This window comes from Lithobates pipiens, unplaced genomic scaffold (assembly GCF_037356315.1).
Source record: "Lithobates pipiens isolate NorthernLeopardFrog02 unplaced genomic scaffold, aLitPip1_a1.2 Scaffold_18, whole genome shotgun sequence".
NCBI classification, from domain to species: Eukaryota; Metazoa; Chordata; class Amphibia; order Anura; family Ranidae; genus Lithobates; species Lithobates pipiens.
This window is the reverse complement of record NW_027507758.1, coordinates 481,450,711-481,477,043: the sequence shown is the minus strand read 5'-3', so window position 1 is coordinate 481,477,043 and position 26,333 is coordinate 481,450,711. Positions and strand designations below refer to the sequence as shown.

At 48.1% G+C, this 26,333-nt stretch overlaps 1 protein-coding gene across 2 annotated transcripts in view; it reads left to right on the top strand.

The window, feature by feature from the left end:
• Positions 1 to 26,333, top strand: part of MYO7B (myosin VIIB) — a 523,403-nt gene that overhangs the window by 178,952 nt on the left and 318,118 nt on the right. For both annotated transcript variants that reach the window (XM_077488413.1, XM_077488412.1), the window contains exon 11: positions 17,408 to 17,527. In XM_077488413.1, coding sequence (XP_077344539.1) covers positions 17,408 to 17,527 — 120 coding nt within the window. The remainder of the gene's footprint in view (positions 1 to 17,407; positions 17,528 to 26,333) is intronic.

Genomic DNA, 26,333 nt, shown 5'->3' with positions numbered 1-26,333 from the left:
TCTACAGTGTTTCGAGATATACTGTCAGCCCAGATTCAGCCAAATGCAGCAAAGTTGATTGGACAGGTCTTCCCAGTACAGATGGACAATTGGTCAAAACACACTGCAAAAGCAACCCAGGAGCTTTTGAAGAAAAAGAAGTGGAATATTCTGCAGTGGCTGAGTCAATCAACTGATCTCAACCCAATTGAACATGCATTTCACTTGCTGAAGGCAAAACTAAAGGCAGAAAGACCCACAAACAAAGAACAGCTGAAGACTGCTGCAGTCAGAGCCTGGCAAAGCATCAGAAAGCAGGAAACCCAGTCTTTGTTAATGTCCATGGGTTCCGGACTTCAGGCAGTCATTGCCAGTAAAGGATTAACATTTTATTTATGACTACTGCTATATTAATTTGTCCAATTACATTTGAGCCCCTAAAAATTGGGGGGATTGTGTATAAAAATGGTTGCAGCTCCTAAAATTTGTACTTGATATTTATGTTCAACCCCTTGAATTAACACTGAAAGTCTGCATTTCAAATTCATTTGAATTGTTTTGTTTTAATTTTATTCCGGTGGAATACAGAGTCAAAAGTATGAAAATTGTGCCCGTGTCCAAATATATATGGACCTAACTGTATATCTATATACAGTATCTCACAAAAGTGAGTACACCCCTCACATTTTTGTAAATATTTTATTATATCTTTTCATGTGACAACACTGAAGAAATGACTTAAGCCGCGTACACACGGGCGGACTGTCTGGCCAACTTAGTCCGCGAAACACATTTCAACGGACAGTCCGCTCGTGTGTGGGCTTCAGCGGACTTTTTCAGCGTGCAGTCTGGCGGACTAAGTATTTCGGAATTTCCGTAATATTGTCCGTCGTACTTTGGTTTCAGCGGACAATCCGCTCGTGAGTAGGCTAGTTCGACGGACTAAGTATGGCGCATGCTCAGAAAGGATTTACACTGCGAAAGGTTGCATTGCTGTGTATTGGACTTCCTATTTCTAGTCCCGTCGTACGTGCATCACGCAAGCTTTCGACGGACTGTTTGTGCATCCGTGTGTGGTCAAGTCCGTTCATTCGAAAGTAGGACGGACTGTCCATCGGATTGTCTGACGGACTAAGTTGGCCATACAGTGCGCCCGTGTGTACGCGGCTTTATAATTGTATAACAGTGTCAATTTGCTGTCCCCCCAAAAATAACTCAACACACAGCCATTAATGTCTAAACCTCTGGCAACAAAAGTGAGTATACCCCTACGTGAAAATGTCCAAATTAGGCCCAGTTAGCCATTTTCCCTCCCTGGTGTCAGGTGACTCATTCGTTTTACGAGGTCTCAGGTGTGAATGGGGTGCAGGTGTGCTAAATTTGGTGTTATCACTCTCACTCTTTCATACTGGTCACTGGAAGTTCAACATGGCACTTCATGGCCAAGAAATCTCTGAAAATAATTATTGCTCTAAATAAAGATGGCCTAGGCCAGGGATATCCAAAGTTTTTTCAAAGAGGGCCAGATTTGATGAAGTGAACATGCGTGAGGGCCGACCATTTTGCCTGACATTCTTTGAACCATTAAAATTCAGTCTAAGTGTGTTCGTCCGAGCACTAATACACGGCCCAACAAGAATTCTCTTGCCTTTGTGGCTGTGTGTGGTGAAGAGATGAACTCAAGTGTATTATTTGGATACACCGTATTTATTGGCGTATAACATGCACCTTCACTTTAAGAGGGAAGCTTCAGGAAAAAAAACCTTAACATTTTAAATAAAGACCTGTGAAGCAAAATAAGGGTCAGTGCCCATCTGCAGACCCACAATTGCCAGGAATGTAGCGCCCACCATTGCCAGGAATGCTGCCACCATTGCCAGGAATGCTGCCACCATTGCCAGGAATGCAGCCACCATTGCCAGGAATGCAGCCACCATTGCCAGGAATGCAGCCACCATTGCCAGGGAATTCACTCACCATTGCCGGGAATTCACTCACCATTGCCGAGAATGCAGCCACCATTGCCAGGAATGCAGCCACCATTGCCAGGAATGCAGCCACCATTGCCAGGAATGCAGCCACCATTGCCAGGAATGCAGCCACCATTGCCACAAATTCACCCACCATTGCCAGGAATTTCACCCACCATTGCTAGGAATTTCACCCACCATTGCTAGGAATTCATTCACCATTGCCAGGAATGCTGCCACCATTGCCGGGAATGCTGCCACCATTGCCGGGAATGCTGCCACCATTGCCGGGAATGCTGCCACTATTGCAGAGAATGCAGCCACCATTGCAGAGAATGCAGCCACCATTGCCGGGAATGCAGCCACCTTTGCGGGGAATGCAGCCAACATTGCTGGTGATTTCACCCACCATTGCTAGGAATGCAGCCACCATTGCCAGGGATTCACTCACCATTGCCAGGGATTCACTCACCATTATCGGGAATGCAGCCACCATTGCCGGGAATGCAGCCACCATTGCCGGGAATGCTGCCACCATTGCAGAGAATGCTGCCACCATTGCAGAGAATGCTGCCACCATTGCAGAGAATGCTGCCACCATTGCAGAGAATGCAGCCACCATTGCCGGGAATGCAGCCACCATTGCCGGGAATGCAGCCACCATTGCCGGGAATGCAGCCACCATTGCCAGGAATGCAGCCACCATTGCCAGGGATTCACTCACCATTGCCGGGAATGCAGCCACCATTGCCACAAATTCACCCACCATTGCCAGGAATTTCACCCACCATTGCTAGGAATTCATTCACCATTGCCAGGAATGCTGCCACCATTGCCGGGAATGCTGCCACCATTGCAGAGAATGCAGCCACCATTGCAGAGAATGCAGCCACCATTGCCGGGAATGCAGCCACCATTGCCGGGAATGCAGCCAACATTGCTGGTGATTTCACCCACCATTGCTAGGAATGCAGCCACCATTGCCAGGGATTCACTCACCATTGCCGGGAATGCAGCCACCATTGCCGGGAATGCAGCCACCATTGCAGAGAATGCTGCCACCATTGCAGAGAATGCTGCCACCATTGCAGAGAATGCAGCCACCATTGCAGAGAATGCAGCCACCATTGCCGGGAATGCAGCCACCATTGCCGGGAATGCAGCCACCATTGCCGGGAATGCAGCCACCATTGCAGAGAATGCTGCCACCATTGCAGTGAATGCTGCCACCATTGCAGAGAATGCAGCCACCATTGCCGGGAATGCAGCCACCATTGCCGGGAATGCAGCCACCATTGCAGAGAATGCTGCCACCATTGCAGTGAATGCTGCCACCATTGCAGAGAATGCAGCCACCATTGCCGGGAATGCAGCCACCATTGCCGGGAATGCAGCCACCATTGCCGGGAATGCAGCCACCATTGCCGGGAATGCTGCCACCATTGCCGGGAATGCTGCCACCATTGCAGAGAATGCAGCCACCATTGCAGAGAATGCAGCCACCATTGCCGGGAATGCAGCCACCATTGCCGGGAATGCAGCCAACATTGCTGGTGATTTCACCCACCATTGCTAGGAATGCAGCCACCATTGCCAGGGATTCACTCACCATTGCCGGGAATGCAGCCACCATTGCCGGGAATGCAGCCACCATTGCAGAGAATGCTGCCACCATTGCAGAGAATGCTGCCACCATTGCAGAGAATGCTGCCACCATTGCAGAGAATGCAGCCACCATTGCCGGGAATGCAGCCACCATTGCCGGGAATGCAGCCACCATTGCCGGGAATGCAGCCACCATTGCAGAGAATGCTGCCACCATTGCAGTGAATGCTGCCACCATTGCAGAGAATGCAGCCACCATTGCCGGGAATGCAGCCACCATTGCCGGGAATGCAGCCACCATTGCAGAGAATGCTGCCACCATTGCAGTGAATGCTGCCACCATTGCAGAGAATGCAGCCACCATTGCCGGGAATGCAGCCACCATTGCCGGGAATGCAGCCACCATTGCCGGGAATGCAGCCACCATTTCCGGGAATGCAGCCACCATTGCCGGGAATGCAGCCACCATTGCCAGGAATGCAGCCACCATTGCAGAGAATGCTGCCACCATTGCAGAGAATGCTGCCACCATTGCAGAGAATGCAGCCACCATTGCAGAGAATGCAGCCACCATTGCCGGGAATGCAGCCACCATTGCCGGGAATGCAGCCACCATTGCCGGGAATGCAGCCACCATTGCAGAGAATGCTGCCACCATTGCAGTGAATGCTGCCACCATTGCAGAGAATGCAGCCACCATTGCCGGGAATGCAGCCACCATTGCCGGGAATGCAGCCACCATTGCAGAGAATGCTGCCACCATTGCAGTGAATGCTGCCACCATTGCAGAGAATGCAGCCACCATTGCCGGGAATGCAGCCACCATTGCCGGGAATGCAGCCACCATTGCCGGGAATGCAGCCACCATTGCCGGGAATGCTGCCACCATTGCCGGGAATGCAGCCACCATTGCAGAGAATGCAGCCACCATTGCCGGGAATGCAGCCACCATTGCCGGGAATGCAGCCACCATTGCCGGGAATGCAGCCAACATTGCTGGTGATTTCACCCACCATTGCTAGGAATGCAGCCACCATTGCCAGGGATTCACTCACCATTGCCGGGAATGCAGCCACCATTGCCGGGAATGCAGCCACCATTGCAGAGAATGCTGCCACCATTGCAGAGAATGCTGCCACCATTGCAGAGAATGCAGCCACCATTGCAGAGAATGCAGCCACCATTGCCGGGAATGCAGCCACCATTGCCGGGAATGCAGCCACCATTGCCGGGAATGCAGCCACCATTGCAGAGAATGCTGCCACCATTGCAGTGAATGCAGCCACCATTGCCGGGAATGCAGCCACCATTGCCGGGAATGCAGCCACCATTGCCGGGAATGCAGCCACCATTGCAGAGAATGCTGCCACCATTGCAGTGAATGCTGCCACCATTGCAGAGAATGCAGCCACCATTGCCGGGAATGCAGCCACCATTGCCGGGAATGCAGCCACCATTGCCGGGAATGCAGCCACCATTTCCGGGAATGCAGCCACCATTGCCGGGAATGCAGCCACCATTGCCAGGAATGCAGCCACCATTGCAGAGAATGCTGCCACCATTGCAGAGAATGCTGCCACCATTGCAGAGAATGCAGCCACCATTGCAGAGAATGCAGCCACCATTGCCGGGAATGCAGCCACCATTGCCGGGAATGCAGCCACCATTGCCGGGAATGCAGCCACCATTGCAGAGAATGCTGCCACCATTGCAGTGAATGCTGCCACCATTGCAGAGAATGCAGCCACCATTGCCGGGAATGCAGCCACCATTGCCGGGAATGCAGCCACCATTGCAGAGAATGCTGCCACCATTGCAGTGAATGCTGCCACCATTGCAGAGAATGCAGCCACCATTGCCGGGAATGCAGCCACCATTGCCGGGAATGCAGCCACCATTGCCGGGAATGCAGCCACCATTGCCGGGAATGCTGCCACCATTGCCGGGAATGCTGCCACCATTGCAGAGAATGCAGCCACCATTGCAGAGAATGCAGCCACCATTGCCGGGAATGCAGCCACCATTGCCGGGAATGCAGCCAACATTGCTGGTGATTTCACCCACCATTGCTAGGAATGCAGCCACCATTGCCAGGGATTCACTCACCATTGCCGGGAATGCAGCCACCATTGCCGGGAATGCAGCCACCATTGCAGAGAATGCTGCCACCATTGCAGAGAATGCTGCCACCATTGCAGAGAATGCAGCCACCATTGCAGAGAATGCAGCCACCATTGCAGAGAATGCAGCCACCATTGCCGGGAATGCAGCCACCATTGCCGGGAATGCAGCCACCATTGCCGGGAATGCAGCCACCATTGCAGAGAATGCTGCCACCATTGCAGTGAATGCTGCCACCATTGCAGAGAATGCAGCCACCATTGCCGGGAATGCAGCCACCATTGCCGGGAATGCAGCCACCATTGCAGAGAATGCTGCCACCATTGCAGTGAATGCTGCCACCATTGCAGAGAATGCAGCCACCATTGCCGGGAATGCAGCCACCATTGCCGGGAATGCAGCCACCATTGCCGGGAATGCAGCCACCATTGCCGGGAATGCAGCCACCATTGCCGGGAATGCAGCCACCATTGCCAGGAATGCAGCCACCATTGCCAGGAATGCAGCCACCATTGCCGGTGATTTCACCCACCATTGCCAGGGATTTCACCCACCATTGCCAGGGATTTCACCCACCATTGCTAGGAATTCACTCACCATTGCAGGGAATGCTGCCACCATTGCCAGGAATGCAGCCACCATTACCGGGAATGCAGCCACCATTGCCAGGAATGCAGCCACCATTGCCAGGAATGCAGCCACCATTGCCAGGAATGCAGCCACCATTGCTAGGAATGCAGCCACCATTGCTAGGAATGCAGCCACCATTGCCAGGAATGCAGCCACCATTGCCAAGGATTCACTCACCATTGTAGAGAATGCAGCCACCATTGCCGAGAATGCAGCCACCATTGCCGGGAATGCAGCCACCATTGCCGGGAATGCAGCCACCATTGCCGGGAATGCAGCCACCATTGCCGGGAATGCAGCCACCATTGCCGGGAATGCAGCCACCATTGCCGGGAATGCAGCCACCATTGCCGGGAATGCAGCCACCATTGCCGGGAATGCAGCCACCATTGCCGGGAATGCAGCCACCATTGCCAGGAATGCAGCCACCATTGCCAGGAATGCAGCCACCATTGCCAGGAATGCAGCCACCATTGCCGAGAATGCAGCCACCATTGCCGGGAATGCAGCCACCATTGCCAGGAATTTCACCCACCATTGCTGGGAAATCATTCACCATTGCCGAGAATGCTGCCACCATTGCTGAGAATGCAGCCACCATTGCCAGGAATGCAGCCACCATTGCCAGGAATGCAGCCACCATTGCCAGGAATGCAGCCACCATTGCCAGGAATTCACTCACCATTGCCAGGAATTCACTCACCATTGCCAGGAATTCACTCACCATTGCCAGGAATTCACTCACCATTGCCAGGAATTCACTCACCATTGCCAAGAATTCACTCACCATTGCCAAGAATTCACTCACCATTGCCAAGAATTCACTCACCATTGCCAAGAATTCACTCACCATTGCCAAGAATTCACTCACCATTGCCAGGAATTCACTCACCATTGCCAGGAATTCACCCACCATTGCCAGGAATTCACCCACCATTGCCAGAAATGCAACCACCATTGCCAGGGATTCACCCACCATTGCCAGGGATTCACTCACCATTGCCAGGGATTCATTCACCATTGCCAGGGATTCACTCACCATTGCCAGGGATTCACTCACCATTGCCGGGAATGCTGCCACCATTGCCGGGAATGCTGCCACCATTGCCACTATTGCCAGGAATTTCACCCACCATTGCTAGGAATTCACCCACCATTGCTAGGAATTCACTCACCATTGCCGGGAATGCTGCCACCATTGCCGGGAATGCTGCCACCATTGCCGGGAATGCTGCCACCATTGCCGGGAATGCAGCCACCATTGCCGGGAATGCAGCCACCATTGCCGGGAATGCAGCCAACATTGCTGGTGATTTCACCCACCATTGCTAGGAATTCACTCACCATTGCCGGGAATGCTGCCACCATTGCCAGGAATGCTGCCACCATTGCCGGTAATTTTACCCACTATTGCTGGGAATTTCACCCACCATTGCCAGGAATTTTACCCACCATTGCCAAGAATGCAGCCACCATTGCCAAGAATGCAGCCACCATTGCCAGGAATGCAGCCACCATTGCCAGGAATGCAGCCAACATTGCCAGTGATTTCACCCACCATTGGCAGGAATGCAGCCACCATTGCCAGGAATGCAGCCACCATTGCCAGGAATTTCACCCACCATTGCCAGGAATGCAGCCACCATTGCTAGGACTTCACTCACCATTGCCAGGAATGCAGCCACCATTGCCAGGAATGCAGCCACCATTGCCATCAGTGCAGCCATGGAGGGGGCAGGACGAGCGCCAAAGACATCCTGCAGGAGAATCTCCTGTTTACACAACTGGCCTCTTTACGAGAAAGTCCCGCCTCCTTTGATGGACAGAATAGTCGTCCAATGGCAGAGATGGGACTTCCTACTACAGAGGCTGCCGTGTAAACAGGCATGGTGGCCAAGATTATACAATGGTTTAACAGGACAGATTCCACTCAGAACAGGCCTCAGCATAGTCGACCAAAAAAGCTGAGTACACATGCTCAGCGTCATATCCAGAGGTTGTCTTTAGGAAAATAGACGTATGAGTGCTGCCAGCATTGCTGCAGAGGTTAAAGGGGTGCGGGCTCAGCCTGCCGGATGAGCCTGACATGCAGTGGGAAGGCTGTCTCGTAAAACCCCGACTCAAGGACCACCGGTGTTGCAACAGTGGCCGCAAGAGCCTGGCAGTCCCTGGTTCGTCTTTGGTCTTGTCAGTTCAGCTGGTGCAGCAGGAAACAGGAAGCAGGCTGGTAAGCTGGGGAGACACTGAATACGTAGTCAGACATGCCGGGTTTGCTAACAGATGATCAGATGTAGATATAGAGTGAATGGCCAGGATGCAGGCAAAGTTTGGCAACAGGATATCAAGCAGTGTAGAGCTGAGCGTGGTTACAAGGCAGGTCAGGGTCAGGATAACAGAGATCAAATGTAGTCAAACAAGCCGGGTCAAACACAGGAAACAGATCGGATCACAGAAACAGGAAGTCACGGGAACAGGTATGAGCCGCAGATCAGACAGCAAAGACACAGTGCTGCTGAGGTGTTTAAATAAGGCAGCCTGTTGCCAATCACTGAAATTAGTCTGCACTATTTTAACCCCTAGGTGGCAGATCCATGACACAGCCTGTCGGTGCTCAAACCATACGGCACACGCTGCATCAAATTGGTCTGCACGTCTGTCGTCCCCAAAAGGAAGCCTCTTCTAAAGATGATGCACAAGAAAGCCCACAAACAGTTTGCTGAAGACAAGCAGACTAAAGACATGGATTACTGGAACCATGTCCTGCGATCTGATGAGACCAAGATAAACGTATTTGGTTCAGATGGTGTCAAGTGTGTGGCCGCAACCAGGTTAAGAGTAAAAAGACAAGTGTGTCTTACCTACAGTCAAGCATGGTGGTGAGAGTGTCATGGTCTGGGGCTGCATGAGTGCTGCCAACACTGGGGAGCTACAGTTCATTGAGGGGAGCATGAATGCCAACATGTACTGTGACTAGGGATGAGCCCGAACACCCCCAGTTCGGTTCGCACCAGAACTTTCGAACGGACAGAAAATTTGTGCGAACTTTAGAACCCCATTGAAGTCTATGGGATGCGAATGTTCAAAATAAAAAGTGCTAATTGTAAAGGCTCCTGCCCCAGGGGACATGGGTCAATGCCAAAATTTTTTTTACAAACTGAAGTTTTTTCAGGAGCACTGATTTTAATGACAATTAAAGTGGAAAAAAAGTGAAATAGTCCTTTAAATATCGTGACTGGGGGTGTCTATAGTATGCCTGTGAAGTGGCACGTGTTTCCCGTGTTTAGAACAGTCCCTGCACAAAATTACATTTAACGGAAAAAAAAGTCATTTAAATCTGCTTGCGGTTTTAATGTCATGTCTGGTTCTGGCAATACGGATGAAAATCATTGAGAAAAAAATGGCATGGGTAGCCCCCCTGCTCATTACCAGCTCCTTTGGGTCTTGTACGGATATAAAGGGGAACCCCGTCCCCAAATTAAAAAAAGGAAAGGCGTCTGCCCCCAGGCCCTATACAATCAGAACAGCAGTATACAGGCGGCGCAAACAAGACAGGGACTGTGTAGGTTTGTTGTGTTAAGTAGAATCTGTTTGTAATTTTGAACTGGTACATTTTTGAAGTGTAGCTCCAGTCAAAAAATCTATTTTTAAGCTTTTTGGAAAACATAGGGAAGGGTTATCAACCCTGTATAATTTTTTGGGCCGTCCGCCTTTTTTCATCTCACTTCCTGTGGTCTCCTTCCGTTTGCAAGTAGGAGACATTTTGTAAGTTGGATGTTTGAAAGTAGGTTGCCAAAACACTGTAAGCCCTCAAAGGGACTCTTGGTGGGCGCTGGTGCACCCTGCTGTGAGCGATTATATCAAGAATTGTAATTAAATGCCATTGTTGAACAGTGGTAGTAAAATTGGGCCTTTGGTGGTTGTGGTGGTGGTGCTGGTGCCACAACACTATAAGTCCTCACAGTTACTCTTGGTGGGCTGAAAAATTGGGCCTTAGGCACTGCTTGCTGGTGCCACGACACTGCAACCTCTCCCAGATACTCTAGTTGTAGTGCAGGAATGAGCCCTGCTGCAAAGCATTGCATCAAAAATTGTATTACATGCCCCTTTTAAATAGGGGCTGAAAAATTGGGCCTTAGGCACTGTTGCTGTTGCCACGACACTGTAACCTCCCCCATATACTCTAGTTGGAGTGCAGGAATGAGCCCTGCTGCAAAGCATTGCATCAAAAATTGTATTACATGCCCCTATTAAACAGGGGCTGAAAAATTGGGCCTTAGGCACTGGTGCTGGTGCCACGACACTGCAACCTCTCCCATACACTCTAGTTGGAGTGCAGAAATGAGCCCTGCTGCAAAGCATTGCATCGAAAATTGTAATTACACGCCCCTGTTAAACAGGGGCTGAAAAATTGGGCTGGTGGCATCGCCCAAAACCAAAAATGTTCTTCCAAGCTATTAGCAGGATCATTGAGGAGGAAGAGGATAGTCAGTCAACATAACAGGACAGTCACTCAGCATCAGCATAGGCAGTCTTAAAGGGATGTGACATTTAAAAAAAAATTATTCGGTTACATCAGCTTCAGGTGTTTGGTAGCTGGTTGTGATCCAAGACTGATTCATCTTTATGAAGGTCAGTCGATCAACCGAGTCGGTGGACAGGCACACCCTGTGATCGGTTACAAAGCCTCCAGCAGCACAGAAGGTGCGTTCCGAAAGAACGCTGGATGCAGGACAGGCCAGTAGCTCAATTGCATACTGTGCAAGCTCCGGTCAGTGATCCATCCTCAAGGCCCAGTAAGCCAGAGGATTTTCGGTGGGAAAGGTGTCCAAGTCTGACCTGGCCCCTAGGTATTCCTGCACCATGTAAATCAGATGCTGGCGATGGTTGCTGGAACCAATCATACCTTGGGGCTGCGGACTAAAAAATTGTCTGAACGCATCTCCACCAAAGCCTCAGCAACACGTTGTCCAGGACCAGGAGTTTGTAACCTCCCAGTCTCTGGGAATGCGTTGCACAGACCTTTCTGCAAGGCCTCCCGGAGATGTCTCATCCTCTGCTCCCTCTGTGATGGCAAGATAAGGTCCGCAACCTTACCCTCGTACCGTGGATCAAGGAGAGTGGCCAGCCAGTAATGGTCCCTCTCCTTGATCCGAAGAATACGAGAATCCCTCCGCAGGCTTTGCAAGATCAGGGATTACATGCAGCGTAGGTTAGCTGAGGCATTCGGTCCGGAGTCCTCTGGGTCACTAAGGACAACATGATCTGCAGCCACCTCCTCTCATCCACTTACAAGTCCACGGGTTTCTTGGGACTGTAAATCATCCCTAAAAGACTGCTGCTGCTGATGCTGAGTGCCAGGCTCCACCTCCATGCTGACACAAGCCTCCTCCTCTTCCTCCTCCACCTCCGCCTCCTCATCCTCTTCCTGTGTGATGGGTGGGACAGCAGGAACACTGTCTGGATAAAAGGGGCCTCGAGAGGAAAGGAAGTCCTCCTCTTCCTGCCTCTGTTCTGTCTCAAGTACCCTGTCCATTATTCCATGCAGCGTGTGCTCCAACAGGTGGACAAGAGGTACAGTGTCACTGATGCATGCACTGTCACTGCTCACCATCCTCGTGGCCTCCTCAAATGGTGACAGGACAGTGCATGCATCCCTGATCATGCCCCACTGGCATGGTGAAAAAAACGTGCTCCCCTGACCCTGTCCTGGTGCCGTAGTCCCACAGGTACTCATTCATGGCTCTCTGCTGCGTGTGCAGCCGCTGCAGCATGAGTTCCACCTGGTGAGCATGTCACATATAAGGCGATTCTTGGGCAGGTTCAACTCCTTTTGGAGCTTAGCCAGCCGAGCACTGGCATTAAATGATCAGCGGAAATGCACACAGACTTTCCTGGCCTGCCTCAGGACATCCTCTAAGCCCGGGTTCTAGCCCAAGAACCACTGCACCACCAGGTTAAGGACGTGAGCCACACTGTCCATCCGCTGATAATATCTGTCTTTTGGTGGGCAGTACTGAGGTCCACCAGCAGGCGTCTCCTGGCAGTTTGGAACTGTCAGGAGAGCTTTTCCCTGCTGATGTTATGTCACCTTTGGGCTGCAGTACTGGCGTCCACCAGAGAATGGATCCTGGCAGTGTGGAGCAGACAGCACCTCCTGCAATCAGGTGTCACTTGAGGCCAATCACAGGCCTATAAATAGCTGGCAAGCACTCACATGTTTGCCTTGGTATTGTCCTTGTGCCCTGACCTGCTGCTGTGTGATCTGAACCTGTTCCTGTGCCCTGAACTTGTGATTCTGTTTCCCTGTCCTGGTCCCTACCCTGTCCCACCTGTTTCTGTCATCCCTGCGCTGCAGTCTGATCCTTCCATCCTCTCCCTGTCCTGTGTTCCTTCCCCCATCGGCTGATCTCCCCGTGTATGACCCTGGCCTGGCTTCGTTTATGATCCTGGTATTTCCAATTTTGTACATATCTGTCTGTTGTTATTTGGGAGTCTCTGTCTGTTGATTGGTTTATTGCATTGTGGTTGTATTTATATTATTCACTTCCCTTAATAAATCATATTTCACTTATACACGTTTGGGTTTCCTCTGTTGCAGTCCACACAGTTCTGGTCTTCTCTGGTACATGACACACACAGGGCATATGGTGTCCCTGTTGGAGGGTGAAGAGGAGTTTGGAGCCATTGTCGCAAACCATTGGCGTCAGCCACCTCTCGGCCTGCTCCTGCAGAGCTGACAAAATATCTGCCCCAGTGTGGCTCCTGTCCCCCAAACAAACCAGCACAAGCATGGCATGGCATCTTTTTGCCTGCGTACTTGTGTAGCCCCTTGAATGCCTATGGAGCACCACTGGTTCCGAGGACAAAGCACTGGAAGAGGCCATGGAGGAAGAAGAAGAGGAGGGGGGTAGAGAGGTGTGTTACAACCAGTAGTAACATTTTGGAGGCGTGGTGGCGGAACAGCCTCCAACACTACTGCACCTTGTCTTGCATCCTTCCCAGCTGCCAGAAGAGTGACCCAATGGGCCGTGAAGGATAGGTAATGTCCCTGTCCATGCCTGCTGGACCATGAGTCAGTGGTAATATGCACCTTACCGCTGACCGCCCTGTCCAGCGAGGCATGGACATTGCCTTCCACATGCTGGTAGAGAGCCGGAAGCACCTTCTGTGAGAAAAAGTGGCATTTGGGGACCTGCCACTGAGGAATCGCACATTGCACAAACTCACAGAAGGGGGCCAAGTCTACAAACTGAAAAGGCAGCAGTTGAAGTGCTAGCAATTTAGCCAAACTAGCATTCAACCGCTGGGCATGTGGATGGCTGCAAGTGAACTTCTTTCGACGGTCCACACCTAATTCTACACCTTCATTCCTCTCAGTGCAGGTTTCAGAGGACTAAAGGTCTAGTGGGGTTGGAGATCCCAGCTGATGAGGAGCAAGGAGAGGTCTGCTTTGGTCTTTGGTGTGGGTCTTTAAGGTATGCTTGACAATGAGCTGCATGGCAGGTCAACATATGTCTGGTCAAGCATGTGGTGCCCAAGCGGCTGATGTTTTGGCCACACGATATACGCTTGAGACATATGTTGCAAATAGCAGCGGTGCGATCTGATGCACTCGTCTCAAAAAAGTCCCACACCAAAGAACCTTTGGAATAACACAGGGGCAGCGCCCTGCACAGGCGGAGCTCTGCGGTGTGATTCAGTCGGTGTGTTACCCCTAAGCTGACCCCCGGAGATGTGCCACCTCCTCCTCTCTCCTATCAGGCTCCCACATGGAGTCAGTGACCTCCTCATCCCCTCCCTCTTCATCACTGGAGCAAATCTGGCAGTACGCTGCAGCTGGTGGAACATGACTGCCAGATTGCTGTCCTTCTTGGGCATCCCCTCTCTCTGTGCTCACGCTACTGCCTTCCTCTAGCTGGGTATCATCAGAGCCTTCAAAACGCTGGGCATCCTCCTGGAGCATCTACCCAACACTGTTCAAGCAGTTCGGGGGACTCCTCAGGAGGACATGGTGGGTCTAGGAAGGAGTGACTGATGACATTAAGATGAGGGAAGAGGACGCGTTGGCAGCTGCTTTTCTAGTACCCTGAGCCTGGGTGAGAGAGGATGAGGAGGGTGAGGAGGGCTTGGTCATCCACTCTACCAAGTCTTCGGTATAATGCGGCTCAACATATCCAGCTGCCGAAAATAAGGACAAGGTGTGTCCCATGGCCACGTGCTGATGATGATGCACCGCGTCCATGACCAGCACTGTTGTCTCTAGACACAGAGCCTGCTTGTCCTTTTTTATTGGCTCGTGACTGTCTGCCTCTCCTTGTTGGCCTCCCAGACATAGTAATGGCCTGCAGGGACATGGGAAAACCAGCAATTGGGTAGCTTTAGGTGTACACTGAGCAGATGGCACAGTACACCAACTGTAATTACTGCAGCTACCTGTCTGTGTTACAGAAACAGAACAACACCAGCAATAAGGGGTAGCTTCAGGTGTATACTGTGCAGGAGGCACACAACACCCACTGTAAATGCTGCAGATGCCGGCATTACAGAACACCAGTAATAAAGGGTAGCTTCAGGTGTATATTGTGCTGGATGCACACAACACCCAATTTAACTGCTGCAGATGCCTGTATTACAGAACACCAGTACTAAAGGGTAGCGTCAGGTGTATATTGTGCTGGAGGCACACAACACCCAATTTAATTGCTGCAGATGTCTGTATTACAGAACACCAGTAATAAAGGGTAGCTACAGGTGTATATTGTGCTGGAGGCACACAACACCCAATTTAACTCTTGCAGATGCCTGTCTTACAGAACACCAGTAATAAAGGGTAGCTTCAGGTGTATACTTTGCTGGAGGCACACAAAGCCCACTTTAACTCCTGCAGGTGCCTGTATTGGAGAACACCAGCAATAAAGGCTAGCTATAGGTGTAGATTTACAAACAAAAATTGACCAAAACCTTCTATCGTTACTGTTGCTATTTATAGTAACGAGAGAAAAGAAAGAAAGGAAAAGGAATAAACCTTCTTATGTCACTCCTCGCAAATCTAGGAGGCTACTGTCATAGCCAATACAAAACATAAAGAGAAAGGGGTTTTTCTCCCCCTCTGAACTCTATTAAGAGAAGAGATGTCCAGAGAAGGACAAAGGTAGCTACTAATGGCTATAGCGTACAAATAAGGAATTTGGCAACAATATCAATAACCAAAACTAGTTTATTCCTATTATACAAAAAGTAAAACTGACCCAGCAAATTTGCTTCACTAGAAGTCAATCCCACGTGTCTCAATAAATAGTCCCTTAAATAACCAAATATTCCCAGACAAAATTCACAGACATCACAACGCACATAAATAGCTACAGGTGTATACTGTGCTGGAAGCACACAACACCCACTTTAACTCCTGCAAATGCCTGTATTAGAGAACACCAGAAATAAAGGGTAGCTACAGGTGTATACTGTGCTGGAGGCACACAACACCGACTTTAACTCCTGCAGATGCCTATATTACAGAACACCAGCAATAAGGGGTATCTTCAGGTGTATACTGTGCTGGAGGCACACAACACCCACTTTAACTCCTGCAGATGCCTGTATTAGAGAACACCAGCAATAAAGGGTAGCTACAGGTGTATACTGTGCTGGAGGCACACAACACCCACTTTAACTCCTGCAAATGCCTGTATTAGAGAACACTAGCAATAAAGGGTAGCTACAGGTGTATACTGTGCTGGAGGCACACAACACCCACTTTAACTCCTGCAGATGCCTGTATTAGAGAACACCAGCAATAAAGGGTAGCTACAGGTGTATACTGTGCTGGAGGCACACAACACCCACTTTAACTCCTGCAGATGCCTGTATTATAGAACACCAGTAATAAAGGGTATCTTCAGGGGTATATTTTGCTGTAGGCACACAACACCCACTTTAACTGCTGCAGATTCACAAGAAAAGAACACACTGTCCCTGCCTATCCTGCTCTCTCCCTGCACGCCGGAACACACTACAAAAGGCCTCCGCGCTGGCGGCCTTATATAGTGTGGGGCTTGTACTAAACCCCTGAGCTATAATTGCCACAGGCATCCTGCCTGTGGCCAATTATGGCTCTCCTCGCTGTCGGTGCCGTGATTGGCCAAGCATGCGGGGTCACAGTGCATGCTTGGCCAATCATGAGCCAGCAATGCACTGCGATGGCGCAGTATGCATTGTGGGCCTGAGCGCCACACGAATATGGCGCAAACGGCCCACAGAGTTCTGGCTTTGCCGAACGGGTGAACAGCTGGTGTTCGAGTCGAACACCAAGCTCATCCCTAACTGTGACATACTGAAGCAGAGCATGATCCCCTTCCTTCAGAGACTAGGCAGCAGGGCAGTATTCCAACATGGTACCGACCCCAAAACACACCTCCAAGATGACCACTGCCTTGCTAAAGAAGCTGAGGGTAAAGGTGGTGGACTCCAGTGGCAACCTGTGAAACTCTGGTGAACTCCATGCCCAGGAGGATTAAGGCAGTGCTGGAAAATAATGGTGACCACACAAGATATTGACACATTTGGCCCAATTTCGACATTGAGGGGTTTACTCACTTTTGTTGCCAGGGGTTTAGACATTAATGGCTGTGTGTTGAGTTTTTTTTGGGGGGGACAGCAAATTTACACTGTTATACAAGCTGCACACTCACTACTTTACATTGCAGCAAAATGTAATTTCTTCAGTGTTGTCATATGAAAAGATATAATAAAATATTTGCAAAAATGTGAGATACTGTATATAGATATATATACACAGTGATATCAATTTTTTTATAAAAGATATAGACTTAAAGGATGACTTGTTGTTTTATTTTTTGTATATATACAAGTGAATGTTGTCAGCCTAATATTATTATATTTTTTAACAATATGTTTTATTGTTTGAAAATCCATTTTCTATGTATACTTTGTTATTTCACATGCATATGGCCATTGTTGCTTATTATATATGTAGGCACTGCTTCCTGCTTATTTATCAATTTTGCACTATGGCTTTGTCTCAGGAATTATTAATGTTTACTTTGAGGACAAGATCTTTGATCATCTCTTCTGTTTTCATGTAGGTCAATGCAACGGAATTAAGAGATTGCCTTATCAAACACACCATTATAGTACGAGGAGAAAGTGTTTCCATGCCTTTGACATGCTCCCAGGCATCTGATGGCAGAGATGCTTTTACAAAGGTATTAACATTGTGTTCTGAAATGCTTAAGTACTAGTTTTTCCCCTGCAGCTATTACCTTTTGTACCACCCCCCTCCCTTTAGATTGTAAGCTCCATAAGCAGGGCCCTCCTATTCCTTCTGTACTTAACTGTGTTGTAATTGTACTGTCCCCCCTTTATATTGTTAAAAACCGTTGGCAAAGCTGGGACGCTGTGTAAAATCTACATGAAAAAACATAATGCAATGAATTTCAAATCTCATAAACCCATTTTTTATTCACAATATAAAATAGAAAACATATCAAATGTAAACTGAGAAAATGTACCATCTTTAGAAGGAAATAAGATAATTTGAAATTGATGGCAGCAGTACGTCTCAAAAAAGTTGGGACAGGGTAGCAAAAGCTGGCAAAGCAAGTGTTACTAACAAGGAACAGCTGTTTTGCAACTAATTAGGTTAATTGGCAACAGGTCAGTAAGTAACATGACTGGGTATAAAAAGAGCATATTAGAGAATCAGAATGTCTCAGAAGTAAAGATGGGCAAAGGTTCACCAATCTCTGAAAAACTGCATCTAAACATTGAACAATTTTAGAAAAAATATTCCTAAATGTAAGATTACAAAGACTTTAAATAGCAAGGGAAAAAATAAAGAAAAATGCCTGTGAGCTTGATTTGTTTAGGTCGCCATGAAGGCTGCCAGCCAGCTAGAACCAGATGCTGTGGACCAGAAAGTAGACTTTCGTTTAAAAAAAGAATGCCAGGGATACTAGAGGGTTGTGTACTGCAGCTTATTATTCTGGTGAAACAGTATGGGTTAAATAACCAGAATCAGAATAAATGCTTGATAAATAATCAATAATACATCAATCATCCAAAAGCCGAAATAAACAACCCGGATATTTTGGCTAATATAAAACAATGAAAACTCACTGGCTGAGCTAGGCTGCCTCCTCAGTGTCAGGCTGGGAACCTGGTAACTGTGAAGAGACTAAGGGAAAGAGAGAGGTGCCAAAGCTGCCATATAGTGTAGTAATATTAGTTATTGACATAGTTAAAATAAAATCATTGCACTCACAAGTGATCAACAGGTCTGGTCATATCACAGTTAACCGAGTGGCCAACTGGGAGAGGGTTGCAGCTTGGATAGATGTGGAACTCCAGAGCCAGGAAGTGTGTAAGTCGCCACTCTGCACCACTGGAACCACCAGAAGTCTCTCACCAGGGATAGGATCGCTGGAGATGCCACTCTTAACCGTGATATGCCCAGACCTGCTTAACTCTTGTGAGTGCAATGATTTTAATTTAACTGTGTGTCAGTAAATAATTTTACCACAATATACGGCAGTTTTGGCGCCCCTCTCTTTCCCTTCTTCTCTTCAAAGACTTTAAATATATATTTTCATCTCCATACAAAATATTATCAAAAGATCCTAAAATTTGGAGAAATCTCTGTGCACAAGAGACAAGGTCGAAACGCAATATTGGATACCCATGATCTTGGGGCCCTTAGACGGCACGGCGTTAAACACAGGCATGATTCTGTGATGGATATCACTGCATGGACTCAGGAATACTTCCAAAAATCACTATCTGTGAAAACAGTTCACAGTGGCATCCAAAAATGCAAGTTAAACTCTGTCATGCAAAGAAGAAGCCATATCTGAACATGATCCAGAAAGACCACCATCTTCTCATGGCCAAAGCTCATTTAAAATGGTCTGTTGCAAAGTTGAAAACTGTTCTGTGGTCAGACAAATCTAAAATGTTGTATTATTTTTGGCACCACATCCGCCGGATTAAAGAGACAAGGGACCTTCCGGCATTTTAACAGCACTCAGTTTAAAAGCCTGCATATCTGATGGTATGGGGGTGCATTAATGTGTATAGAATGGGCAGCTTGCACATCTGGAAAGGTGCCATCAATACTGAAAGATATATCCTGGTTTTAAAGTAACATATGCTTCCATACAGATGATGTTTTTTTCAGGAAAGCCCTTGCATATTTCAGCATGACAATGCCAAACCTCATACTGCATATACAGTATGAAAACAGCACAGCTTCAAAGTAGAAGAACCCGGGTGCTTAATCATTTCCCGCTCGGCCTATAGCAAAATGACGGCCGGGCAGTGGTTCAGTTATCCTGACTGGGAGCCATATGACGCCCTGCAGGATAACAGGCGACACGCACCCGTGAGGGCACGCATCACGGCGATCGGTGGTGCAGTGTGTCAGTCTCAAGCCGGTGGAGGCTCTTTACCACAAGATCAGCCTTGTCTAATCACGGCTGATCACGATGTAAACAGGAAGAGCTATTGATTGGCTTTTCCTCACTCACGTCTGACAGACACCAGTAGAGGAGAGCCGAACAGCGGCTCTCCTGACGGGAGATCTGTGCTGATTGTTTATCAGCACAGCCCCCCTCGGATGCCCACTTCAGACCACCAGAGAAGCCTCCAGGACCACCAGAGAAGCACATAACATGTGGATGGCCAGGTAAAATCCTACATGGCTATCCATATGTGCCAACATATGCCCAATCAGTGCCCACAAATGGTCACTGACTGGCAGCATTATGAAAACAAAAAAAACAGTGATGCTCAGCAATGCCACCCATCAGTGTCATCAGTGCCACCTATCAGTGCCCATCCATGCCCATCTATCAGTACCCATTCATGCCACCTATCAGTGCCACTTATAAGTACCCATCAGTGCCACCCATAAGTACCCATCAGTGCTGCCTATGAGTTCCCATCAGTACCGCCTATCAATGCCCATCATCAGTGCCACCTCATTGGTGCCCATCAGTGCCGCCTTATCAGTGCCCATCAATGCAGCCATATCAGTGTCTGTCATTGAAGAAGAAAACTTACTTATTTACAAAAAAATTTAGCAGAAACAAAGAAAAACTTAAAAAAAAAAATCCCGGTATTTTTGTTATTTGTTGTGCAAAAAATATAAATAGCAGAGGTGATCAAATACCACCAAAAGAAAGCTCTATTTGTGGAAAGAAAATGATAAAAAATGTGTTTGGGTACAGTGTAGCATGACCGCGCAATTGTCATTCAAATTGCGACAGGGCTGCAAGGTGAAAATTGGCTTGGGCAGGAAGGTGTATAAGTGCCTGGTATTGAAGTGGTTAACTGGCTTGTCTGCAGTCCAGATCTTTCACCAATTGAAAATATTTGGCAAATCTTCTTCCGGTGTTTCTGCTGGAGGGAGGGGGGGTAGGTTTAGGTCGCCTGCTTCTGCAGGGGGAGGGGGGTTCGTCCACCTGGTGGCTCCAGGGGAGACGCTTCTCCCGCCCGCCTCCTTCTCCTGGTGGTTCTGCCGGGGGAGGGGGGAGGTTTTGATCGCCTGCCGAGGGGAGGGGGGGTTAGTCCTCCTGGTGGCTGCGGGGGTAGATGCTTCTCCGCCCGCCTCCTTCTCCTGCTGGTTTTGCCAGGGGGGAGGGGGGAGGATTCGGTCGCCTGGTTCTGCCGGGGGAGGGGGGGTTCGTCCGCCTGGTGGCTGTGGGGGAGATGCTTCTCCCGCCCGCCTACTTCTCTCGGTGTTTCTGCCCAGGGGGATTCAATCTCCTGCCTCTGCCGAAGGGAGGGGGGGTTCGTCCGAGGGGAGGGGGGTTAGTCCGCCTGGTGGCTGTGGGGGAGAGGCTTCTCCCGCCCGCCGCCTTCTCCCAGTGTTTCTGCTGGGGGGAGGGGGGATGTTTAGGTCGCCAGTTTCTGCCGGGGGAGGGGAGTTTGTCTGCCTGGTGGCTCTGGGGAGCTGCTTCTCCTGCCCGCCTCCTTCTCCTGTTGGTTCTGCCGGAGGGAGGGGAGGATTCGGTCGCCTGGTTCTGCCCGGGGAGGGGGGTCCATCCGCCTGGTAGTGGTGGTGGTCCTCATGCAATTTACGGTTCTCACGCATGTATGGTTTCCCACGTAATTTTTCGGTTTCTCATGCTATTTTTGGTTTTCTCATGCTATTTTTGGTTTTCTCATGCTATTTTACGGTCTCATGCAATTTATGGTTCTCATGCAATTTACGGTTTATCATGCAATTTACGGTTTATCATGCAGTTTATGGTTTCTCATGCAGTTTATGGTTTCTCGTGCAATTTACAGTTTCTCATGCAAATTTACGGTTTCATGCAATTTGCGGTCTCATGCAATTTACAGATTATTATATAATTTATGTTTTTCTGCAATGTGTGTGTCTTATGCAGTTGACATTTCATGCGATTTACGGTTTCTTACGCAATTTACAGTTTTCTGCAAATTACGGTTTCTTATGCACTTTACAGTTTTCTGCAATTTACGGGTTTTTTTCGCAATTTGCGTTTCTCGTGCAATTTGCATTGCTCATGCGTTTTGCGTTTCTCAGGCGGTTGGCGTTTTTTACACGTTTTATGGTTCTTATATGGTTTTCATGGAATTTATGGTTCTCAGGTTTTACATTTTCCCATGGAATTTGCGTGTCTGATGCAATTTACGTGTCTGATGCAATTTACGTGTCTGTTGTATTTTACATGTCTGATGCAATTTACGTGTCTGTTGTATTTTGCATGTCTGGTGCAATTTACGTGTCTCAGGCAACTTTTATGTTTTTTTTTCGTTTCGTATGTTTCCCATGTTTCTCACATTTTTCCCATGTTTCTTACGTTTTTTCCCATGTTTCTTAAGTTTTTTCCATGTCTCTTACGTTTTTCCCATGTTTGCTATGTTTTTCCCATGTTTCTTACGTTTTCCCTTGTGTTGCGGGTTACATGTCATTGCCCTTCGTTCGCTGCATTTCCGTTAGCTGGTACTTACATCCAGGATCTGTCATGTCTACAGGCCCATACGGGCTGAGGTTTCGTTGTTAATTGATTGTCGTCCCACAATCTTCTCGTCTGTAGTCACATCATACGTATACATTCACCATTACACCTTTTACTACTACCCACCACGGTCTGTGGGTACCTTAGCCCTGAGTGTTCGTTTTAATTTCCTGTCTTGGCACTGCAGGTTGCTCCGGCTCACTGCTGCATTCATTAGGGTGGTGTTATCATCAGGTTCACATTCATGCACTGTTGGTCCTGTCATTTCGGCACCCAAATCTTTATACTTATTTAAGTAAGTCCTTATACTTATCAGGTACCAGGGGGATTGTTGTGTCACGGGCGGGTTGTTTTATTAGGTTTTCTCGTTGTTTCATACAGCTGGGTTGTCCATGTTCTTCCACCGCAGGTTACCCATCACACCTATGGGTTTAACAGATTGAGGTGATCGTTTTTAATTGGCTTGTTCGGTGGCATGTCTCCTCATCTGTTCTTACACTACTCACATTTTGTTTGAACTCATGTTTCTCAGGCAGTTAGTTTCTCATGCGGTTAGTTCTTATGCAAGTACGTTTTTCATGCAATTCACGGTTCTCATGCAATGTTACGGTTCTCATGCAATGTTACATTTCCCATGCTATGTTTCGTTTCTCTCTCGCTATGTTACGTTTCTCACGCTATGTTACGTTTCTCACGCTATGTTATGTTTCTCATGCAATGTTACGTTTCTCACGCAATGTTATGTTTCTCATGCAAATGTTACGTTTCTCATACAAATGTTTTGTTTCTCATGCAAATGTTTTGTTTCTCATGAAAATGTTTCGTTTCTCATGTAATATTATGTTTCTCATGCAATTTTATGTTTCTCTCGTTTTCTAGATTCTCTCGTTTTCCAGGTTTCTGTCATTTTTCCAGGTTTCTCATGTCCCCAGTGTTTTTCTCTCGTGTCCCCAGGGTTTCTCTTGTGTCCCCAGGGTTTCTCTCGTGTCCCCAGGGTTTTTCTTGTGTCCCCAGGGTTTCTCTGGTGCCCCCAGGGTTTCTCTTGTGCCCCCAGGGTTTCTCTAGTGCCCCCAGGGTTTCTCTTGTGCCCCCAGGGTTTCTCTCGTGCCCCCAGGGTTTCTCTCGTGCCCCCAGGTTTTCTCTCGTGGTTTCTTCGATTCACGTTCTCATGTAACCTGCGTTTCTCATGCAGGGGGGGGGGGGGTATTTTTCTTGCAGCCTCTGTTCTTATGCTGCTCATGTTTATCAGCTCATGCTACTCATGTTTCTCGCTCCGTCACGTTTCCTTCTAGCAGGTTGCAGGCTTGTCACAGGTTTCTTTGTCTGCTCACGTTTCTCTCACTAGTTGTGTTCCTGACCAGTTGGGTGTCGTTCCACACTACCTTTTTATTTCCTAGCTGCGTCCGGCCAGGAGTTGCGCAATGGTATGGAACGATTGGTAAATCAGCCTATTGCAGCTTTCACTGGCTCAGGGGCTTTGGTGGATCCCGGGACCCTCTCGGGGCTCGGGTCGGAATCAGTAGGCTAGGGTCTCGGAAGCAGGTACCAGCATTGCACTTTCTCTTCAGTTCCAGTTTCGTGGTGATTTGGTTTTCCATTTGGCTGTCACAGCATCCTTGATCATTAGGTTTGGTTTTAATACCAGGAAGGCTCTTGATACTGCTTGGCATGTTTTCCAGGCTCTCCGGTCTAGGTTTCCAGTCCTGATGGTTAACATCCAGTTTCTATTGTCTTTTTGTTTTTTGCCTCTTCCAGTTTGTAGGCCCAATTTTGAAAAAAAATGCATTGTTTTTTACATTTTGCTGTAATAAATATCCCCCAAAAATATATATAAAAAAACATTTTTTTCCTCAGTTTTGGCTGATACGTATTCGTCTACATATTTTTGGTAAAAAAACCCTGCAATAAGCGTTTATTAATTGGTTTGCGCAAAAGTTATAGCATTTAAAAAATAGAGGATAGTTTTATGGCATTTTTATTAATATTTTTACTAGTAATGGCATCGATCTGCGATTTTTAACGTGATTGAGACATTATGGTGGACACATCAGACATTTTTTACACATTTTTGGAACCATTGTCATTTATACAGAAATCTGTGTTATACAAATGCACTGATTCCTGTGTAAATGACACTGGCAGTGAACCAGATGACACTAGTGTTAACCACTAGGGGACAGTGTAGGGGTTAAGTGTGTCCAGATGAGTGTTTCTAACTGGGGGGGGGGCATGGCTACGTGTGACACATCACTGATCTCTGCTCCCAACACAGGGCGCAGAGATAAGTGACACTGTCACTAGGCAGACCGGGGAGATGCTTGTTTACATCGGCATCTCCCTGTTCTTTCTCTCTGTGAGGCGATCACGGGTATCCCCATGGCGATCGAGTCAGCGGGACCCACGACCCAACTCACGGAGCTTGCTGCGAGCGTGCCCCCTGCCGCCTCTTAAAGAGCAACGTACAGGTACGCTAGTTTGCCTATACAAGCCCTTCTGCCGGCGTATATTGTCATGAGGTCAGTCGGCAAGCGGTTAACTGTTAATTGCCCGGTCATGCAATGCTGTACCCAAACGAAATTTGCATACTTTTTTTCTCACAAATAGAGCTTTCTTATGGTGCTATTTGATTACCTCTGCGTTTTTTATTTTTTGCGCTATACACACAAAAACAGTGGCAATTAAAAAAATTTTTTTTTTTCGTTTTTGCTATAATAAATATCCCCAAAAATGTTTTCAAAAAACAAATTTCTTCATCAGTTTAGGCCAATATATATTCTAATATATATTTTTGGTAAAAAAATTACAATAAGCGTATATTGATTGGTTTGGGTAAGCGTTATAGCGTCTACAAACTATGGGAACATTTTATGGCATTTATTTATTTATTTATTCTAGTAATCTGCGGTGATCTGTGATTTTTATAGGACACTTTTGACACATTTTTGGGACCCTAGACATTTATACAGCGATTAGTGCTATACAAATGCACTCTAGGGGGTGTTTAAGGGTTAAATGTGTGTTCTCTCAGTGTATGGGGATAGGACTGAGTTGGAGAGGAGACATTTTGTTCTTCCTACTTACTAGGAACAAACGACATGTCTCCTCTCCTCTGACAGCACAGGGATTTGTGTGTTTACACACACAAATCCCCGTGCTGGCACTTGTGCATGCAATTGCGCGTGGTCGGTGGCGATCGCAACCACCGGGCCATGCGCAACGCGCCCCCCACTGTGCAGTGGGCGCGCGCCCATTCGTGACTCTTAAAGGAACCCTGTATATGTACGGGGTTTCGCGCAGCGGTGCCATTGTGCCGCAGTATATGTACGGGAGCCGGTCAGGAACCGGTTAACACTCAACTTTGCAGTGAGCATGCATAATGATAAGTTAGCAAACAAATGTGTTACATGTCACACACACTTTGAGAGGCTTGATAGAGCACTTGGTGATCTTGCTGGCCCTGGGTCACAGCTTAACCCTGTCTAGTGGGTTTAACTAAAGTTCATAGACTAAATCGCTGTATCATAGTGTTTAAGTAACATCCAGACTTCTGGTGTGTTTTAGGATCTCCTAGTAAATAAATGTAAGTTAAGAATATATGGTAACACTTAGCCTTGTACACGCGATCGGAGATTCCGACGGAATGTGTCCGATCGGAGCGTTTTGTCGGATATTCCGACTGTGTGTGGTCTACATCGGACTTTTTCCGTCGGACCAAATTTTCCAACTTGCCGGAAATATTTTCAGACAAAATGCTTCGATCATACATACTCCGATCATGTGTAGAGAATTCCGTTCGGACAAAGTGCCACGCATGCTCAGATCAAATTCCTACATCAAAGCTATTGGCTACTAGCCTGAACGTAGTCCCATCGTAACGAAATTACGTCATCACGTTCTGAAAGATCAGATTTTCGGACAACTTTGTCCGACCGTGTGTATGCAACAGTTTCGGACAAGATCCGTCAGTAAAAATCCGAGGGACAAAATCCGACGGATTTGGTTGTCGGAATCTCCGACCGTGTGTACA